Source organism: Ascaphus truei, chromosome 1 (assembly GCF_040206685.1).
Source record: "Ascaphus truei isolate aAscTru1 chromosome 1, aAscTru1.hap1, whole genome shotgun sequence".
Taxonomy (NCBI): Eukaryota; Metazoa; Chordata; class Amphibia; order Anura; family Ascaphidae; genus Ascaphus; species Ascaphus truei.
In genome coordinates, this window is record NC_134483.1 from 512,166,758 (window position 1) to 512,174,805 (window position 8,048).

An 8,048-nucleotide genomic window follows, 5' to 3' on the forward strand; every position below is an offset into this window, starting at 1 on the left:
TTTTTGGGAGTTAGATTATTATTAGTTATTTGTACTTAAATTGCAGTGTTCAAACACTACAGAGGCAAACCTCCTGCATGTTTACATCACATAGCAAGTCTAATTATAGATCTAAAGAGGGAGACACCTCCAATTGAATTTTCTGGCTGGCCAACCAGAATCTCTCAGTCTTGATCTGCAATTAGATTATTTACAGTCTGATATAATGCCATAGTGCCCTCACAGACACGAGAATAATACATTAGCAAAACATGGTATGGATGCTTTGTGATAGAAATTGAGATCAAGGCATTTTTCTGCACTGATACCACAACTAAAAGAATGTGTTAAAAACTAAATAAAAGAAAATTGTCTAGTGGTGGAGAGGGGTGGATGACCGGTTCTTGGTACAGATTTGTTTATGTAGAATGCAGCATAATAATAATAATAATAATAATAATAATAATAATAGCATGTTCTTGTATAGTGCTGCTAGTTTTACGTAGCGCTTTACAGAGACATTTTGCAGGCACAGGTCCCTGCCCTGTGGAGCTTACAATCTATGTTTTTGGTGCCTGAGGAACAGGGAGATAAAGTGACTTGCCCAAGGTGACAAGGAGCCGGCACTGGGAATTGAACCAGCCTTCCCTGCTTCACACTCCGTGCCAATCAGTGTCTTTACTCACTGAGCCGCTCCTTCTCAGTAGAGGGTGATCAACAACTTCACAGACTTTGACCATTGCCTCAATTTGAATGTTGTAAGGAAGCTATGGCTGTGTGGTTGGGCCTAGAAATGGGTGCTCTTGATTCAGTATCTATGTTTATTTCCTTTTATGTCTTTCCTCCTCTTATTGCCATGTATGTTTTTTCCCCTTACACCCCTAACCCAATAAGCTGTAAACCGGATGTTGTTATATTTATATAACAATGTTTTACCAGGAAGTAATACATTGAGAGTTCTGTCTAGTTTTCAAGTATGTCCTGGGCACAGAGTTAAAGCTGCAGTTCAGTCAATATCCTGCATGTGTGTTTTTTTTAATAAATCAGTTCTGTAGTAAGAAAAAATACTTTTAGCATTTTCTGTTTTTAAAAAAACAACTTTGAAAGACCAATTTTCTTGTATTCTATTTTAACAACCATTTACTAAGGCACTGCCCCTTCATGTCCTGTCACAAGCCCTGGCACACCCCTTTGTCAGCCCTGCCCTCCCTCTAGCACATGTCAGTGCAGGAGTGCTCATGAATATTCATGAGCTTCCACTGAGAGACAGAAGCTGAAGAAAAACATATCCCTTCTCTAATGATGTCACCAAATTTCGCCGATCAATACATGGAGAACGAATTGACCTGCAGCTATACAGTTCTTTAGATAATTAGAGATTGCCCACATAAAACTATTGAAGTAAAAAAATTAATTAAAAAAAAACAAAAAGACTGAACTGCAGCTTTAAGTCGATTCTGTACCAAGGGCAGTTGGTAAGGTCAGCCAGAAACTGTTGTGGGTTAAAGTTTCTAAATGTTCTAGTGAGGAGAACTTAAGGGCTTGATTGGGGTGGTTTAAATTTTCCTTACACCGTATACTATTGTTTGATCACTGAAAATATCAGGAAGGATGCCAGAGGATTGGATTCTTATGGGATTTGAGGAGAGAATCCAGTCTAGCAAGGTGTGGTTGAGAGATTTCAGGTTTGTCTGTGTGGGTTGGGAAAGGAGTTGCGTTAGGTTAAGTGACTTGAGTTATATCTGGATTTTGTGGTTTTTAGGGTCGAGTCAAATTTTAGTTGAAATCCACAAGAACATTACGACCACCCCTGTAGTAAATCGGCTGTTAGATTGACAGTTTTAAGAAACGGTTATATAAAAAAAAAAAAAAAACACTTCTGCAAATGACGTTAAACTGTTCTTTATTATCTAAATGTATTCATAAGTTTCCCCGTTTTAATCTTAAATTTAAGCGACAAATTAATATCTATTCCCCAGTACCTGCCAGGCCTCTCATATCTGGACCCATTGCACTTGTCATCCTGTCACGAATGCAAATATCAAAATTGGATACGTCAGCATCGCTGTCAAGTCCCTGATCCCACGTTTCATATCTCGGGATGGCATAGGATACAGAACAGTCTCGGTTAACCAACACTCCCATTTATCCGTCATTCCCCCCCCCCCCCCCCTCCTTCTCGCTTACCGGCGGCAGAAGGGGACTGCAAACTACAGGAGCGGACCGGAGAAAGACAGCTGGCGGCCGGAGAAGAGGACCATCTCAGCGGAGGAATGGAGTTAAGACTGCGGGCAGCGGAGGCAGCAGAAGCAGGAGTAGAGCAGCATAGGAGAACGGCCGGGGAGGAGCGTGCTGCAACACCAGAAGTCAGACACCGGTAAACTTACGGTGTTCCAGCGCACTCCTCCCCGGCCGTTCTACTGCTGCTCGGCACACAGAGTCTGATGGTCTTCTCCTGCCGCCATCTTAACTCCATTCCTCCGCTGACATGGTCCTCTTCTCTGGCCGCCAGCTGTCTTCCTCCAATGCCGCTCCTGTGGTTTGCAGTCTTCATCTACCCCGGTGAGAAAAGGGGGGGGGGGAGGTAATACTTTCCGTATTATCCACCATTTTCAGTTACTCGCTACGGTATCAGTCCCGTTTAGGTCGGATAACCGAGACTATTGCAGTTACACCCCCCTGCCAATCCATAAACCACTTCTAGAGAATGCTTTGAAAAACCTTTTGTTTATGTCAGAGTACCTGTCTGGCAGAACATGTGTCCTTATATCAGTTTTTTACCACTGGGTCTGCAAAAGGTGATAACATACCATAAAACTTCTCTTTGTACTTTTCCCACCCAACTTCAAATCAAGTCCCTTTAAAGCTCCCAACGATCCTTGATAATCCAGACTCCAAATATTGTATTTTCAACTTAAAACTGTAGCTCAATCCTTTATGCACATAAGTTTAGTATCACAGCAACTGAAATATGTCTAGAAACTTAATTCATAGGCCTGTTTTACGGCTGTCAGAGCAATATGAATCATACATTCACAAAAGGATTGTAAAACGCTGACCAAAATAGTCAATGGTATCACATCAACAGCTTTGCGGTCAACAAAATATAGGTACTTGACTGAACTTCTAATGAAAACACTAAAAGCAGAAGAATAAAAAAAAAACAAGACTGTTAACTTATTATAAAAGCACTAGTTTTGTTTGTGTAGTGCAGTGACTGTACACCAGGGTGTCCTGAAATCCTATTGCCACGTGAATCCTGAAAACCTATGGCTTGAGAAAACATTTACAGGGATAAACAAAAAAAAATACTCCAAAACTACAAACATTGCATTTAAGTTTATGGTAAAATAAACAAAAACAAATACAAGAATTAGCATCTCATACATGAAAATAAAAAGATCACTTGTGAGCACAATCACATGTCTAGGTCTGCAACCCTACAGTGCTTCCACTGCAGCCAGGGACTCTGGGAAGTGACATGCAAATGAGCACACAGTGTCACCTTTTACTTCATGTCCATTTTAATATGGAATCCTATAAGCATGTGCCTGCAGTATCAAGCTTGATAACGGAGCTCGATCCGGTGTTAACAGTTATTGACTTGTATGGCAGTTACCGTAGTATAGCGTTCCAAATCCCACCACCCTCCCGTGCCATATTTACCAAGCAGTGTTTTTCTACAAAGCATCATACTGTGCTGGAACACACCTTATGGCTCATTTAGTATACTGTGGTGTCTCCTCGGGCAAGAATGGGTCTTACGAAATCGCACAGTGAATGTTACAAGGCCTCAATTTCATTCGGTTGAACTTCCCTACTAATTGACGTGCAGGAACATCCAAAATATCTGGTTTGTCAGCAGAGTAGTGAAACAAGTTAGTATGTGCACTTGTATCTGACTGGGCCAAATCATTGTGTCATATTAGAGCTGGGTGCAAATAGTCTGTTGTGGAGTAAGGCTGGGGCCATAGAAGGGGTAGCAGGGCTGGACCGCGCTGACGCTGTGGCTCGCCTGCTGAAATCTGCGCGATTTCATGCCCATGCAGGCGAGCCAGCGGGCGCGATCGGGAGGCGGGGGGAGACTGAGGGAGGCGGGGCAGTGACGTCGCTGGGCCAATCGCCCGCGACGCACAGACGTCAACGTCACGGCGCCGTGACGTTGACGCTGCTCCGCGCTGATTGGATGTTTTCAGCCGACAGCGCTCTGAAAAACAGTTTGGCTGTCGGTTGAAAAATCCAGCGCCTCAGCACGCCTGCGGACGCTCGCGTGAGCCCCCTCTAAAGACATCCTCATGGAGGATGCAGGGGCTCAGTGCGGAGCGTCCGCACGGCTCAGCGCGGCCTGTCCTTCTATGGACTCGGCCTAAGAAGTGTCACCAACATTATGAACGGACCCTTACTGCCTTGAAGTGCTGAATCCATTGCTCAAGTCATTAGTATATGCAAATGAAACTGGTAACACACAGGTTTATGACACCAGTAAAAATGCAGGCATAGGAAGTTTACAACACTGGTGTTCTCACTGGACAAGCATTTAAGTGAAACTATATTAGAGGCCTCAGATGAAACCAAATGGAGGAGAGCAAGAAAGTTGTCACTATTTTATATGTTATTAAGACTCAAATCAGAGAGAGGAACACTACCGTAGCCCGTGGAAAAAGAAACCCAGCTTTCATAAAAGTTTTGGGCAAACACTGCAAGGAGGGGTTACATTACATACACCCTTCCTACCTCTGTATCTGTTTGTGCATGTTTGTCCTCACCTGCTGCAACCGTTTATGTGTCTGTAATATACATACTGTAAATCTGTACCCCATTGTATCGCGCTGCGGAATATGTTGGCGCTTAAACAATAATCAGAATAATTAGAATCCACACGCAGTACAGAGGACAGCAATTACCACTACTGGAAGTCTATGGGCAAATGGTTTACGCCCCGAATATCAGAAACCCTGCTAAGTATAATACACAGCCCCACAGGACAGGTATTATACAAACAATACTGTATCTGCCACCACAGGTTAAAACTACAGTAGGTCTCAATCTGTCCCCATCAGGCTACAGAAGGCCTCTCACAAGAATTGAAAAGGCATCTGCCCACCTCAGAGAGTTATCCATCTCATTGGTTATAGTGGCACTCCACAGGCTGGAACACTGCCCTGGTGCATACCAAGTGGAGACTGCTTTTTTACAGACACTAGGCCCCTCCCATGGGGCGCACACGGTGTAAACAGGGCCAGCTTGTAATTTGGCACGGCTACCGGTGCAGGGGTTCTTGTTGGGCCTCTTACCTGGTCCGGCCGGCAGGCCTATATCCTCCGGCATTGTGGCGTCATGACGCCATGCTGCATTACGTTGTCATGGCAACGCGACACCATTTGACAGTGTGCCGCGGAGATACCACCAGACCAGGTAAGAGATCATTACAGAGGCCTCACACTCTCCCACGACAATCAGTTTAACTGTTGTGGGGAAGAGCATGATGTCTCCAAGCACGGGGCTTGGTGCGAAGGCACCGATGGAACCGCCATCAAGTCAGCTCTATACGCACGCAAACACCCACACAGTACGCGCGCACACACACACACACACACACACACACACGCAGACTGTACACGCGCATGCACACACTGTACACATACACACACACACACACACACACACACACTGACACCGTACACACACACACACACACACACACACTGCCACCGTACACGCGCACGCACACACACACCGTACACGCGCACGCACACACACACACACACTGACACCGTACACGCGCACGCACACACACACACACACACACACACACTGACACCGCACACACACACACACACACACACACACACACACACACACACACACACACTGACACCGTACACGTGCGCGCACACCCACACACACGGACACCGTACACACACACGGACACCGTACACACACACGGACACCGTACACACACTGACACCGTACACACACACTGACACCGTACACACACACTGACACCGTACACACACACTGACACCGTACACACACACTGACACCGTACACACACACTGACACCGTACACACACACTGACACCGTACACACACACTGACACCGTACACACACACTGACACCGTACACACACACTGACACCGTACACACACACTGACACCGTACACACACACTGACACCGTACACACACACTGACACCGTACACACACACTGACACCGTACACACACACTGACACCGTACACACACACTGACACCGTACACACACACTGACACCGTACACACACACTGACACCGTACACACACACTGACACCGTACACACACACTGACACCGTACACACACACTGACACCGTACACACACACACTGACACCGTACACACACACACTGACACCGTACACACACACACTGACACCGTACACACACACACTGACACCGTACACACACACACTGACACCGTACACACACACACTGACACCGTACACACACACACTGACACCGTACACACACACACATTGACACCGTACACACACACACATTGACACCGTACACACACACACACTGACACCGTACACACACACACTGACACCGTACACACACACACACACTGACACCGTACACACACACACACACACACTGACACCGTACACACACACACACTGACACCGTACACACACACACACTGACACCGTACACACACACACACACTGACACCGTACACACACACACACTGACACCGTACACACACACACTGACACCGTACACACACACACTGACACCGTACACACACACACTGACACCGTACACACACACACTGACACCGTACACACACACACTGACACCGTACACACACACACTGACACCGTACACACACACTGACACCGTACACACACACTGACACCGTACACACACACTGACACCGTACACACACACTGACACCGTACACACACACTGACACCGTACACACACAATACACAAGCAGTGTGTGTATATACACACACATTGTATACAAGCACAGAGATTGTGTATGTGTATACACACACACACACACAGAGCGACAGAGGCGCGCACAGGCAGGCAGGCACACACACACACGCAGGCAGACACACACGCAGGCAGACACACGCACACACACGCACGCAGGCAGGCAGACACACACGCAGGCAGACACACGCACACGCAGGCACGCGCACACACAGGCAGGCAGGCACACACACACAGGCAGGCACACACACACACACAGGCAGGCGCACACACGCACAGGCAGGCAGACACACACACACACAGGCAGGTAGACACACACACACACACAGGCAGACACACACACACACACACACACACAGGGAGGCAGATACACACACACAGGCAGGCAGATACACACACAGGCAGGCAGATACACACACACACAGGCAGGCAGATACACACACACACAGGCAGGCAGATACACACACACACACACACACACACACAGGCAGGCAGATACACACACAGGCAGGCAGATACACACACACACAAACACACAGGCAGGCAGACACACACACACACGCAGGCAGACACAGGCAGAGACACAGACAGACAGACAGACAGCCCGGGGGGAGGGGACAAAACCCTACATCCCCCAAACCAATAACCGGACCCCCAACCGATCCCAGCAGCAGCAGCCACCTACCTCCAGCCCAGCTCCGGCTCCCACAGCAGCGGCCGCCCCCCAGGCCACGCCCATTAACAGCCTTTCTGCGCGTCACGGAGCCGTGCCGGTCTGTGCGATGTTCCGATTGGGCCAAGCAGGAAATCCGTTAATAAGACTATAGTCTTTCAAATTGTAGCTACTTCCGCTTCCGCGAAAGTGTTCATGGGAGTTGTAGTTTTAAAGTGTTAGGGCCAACCTCAGGCGTAGTGGGAAGAAAGCTTTGCGCATGCGCAGCATATCTGCAGGCAAAATTCAGGCCTCGTGCATTGAACCTCCCGGCTGCAAATACAGAGACCTTTATATTAGGGGAAAAAAATGCATTTACTTTTATATGTTTTATCCTGGTCACTCAATGTCCCGAAACTGTGTGAGTTAGAGTTACT

General features: G+C 47.2%; 1 protein-coding gene across 1 annotated transcript in view; it reads right to left on the reverse strand.

Moving 5' to 3' along the window:
- Positions 1–7,798, reverse strand: part of RNF4 (ring finger protein 4) — a 44,956-nt gene extending 37,158 nt beyond the window's left edge. Inside the window, exon 1 of the mRNA XM_075570801.1 lies at positions 7,645–7,798. Within this exon, the coding sequence (XP_075426916.1) occupies positions 7,645–7,698 (54 nt within the window). The 5' untranslated portion in view covers positions 7,699–7,798. The remainder of the gene's footprint in view (positions 1–7,644) is intronic.
- Between the last annotated feature and the right edge of the window lie 250 nt (positions 7,799–8,048).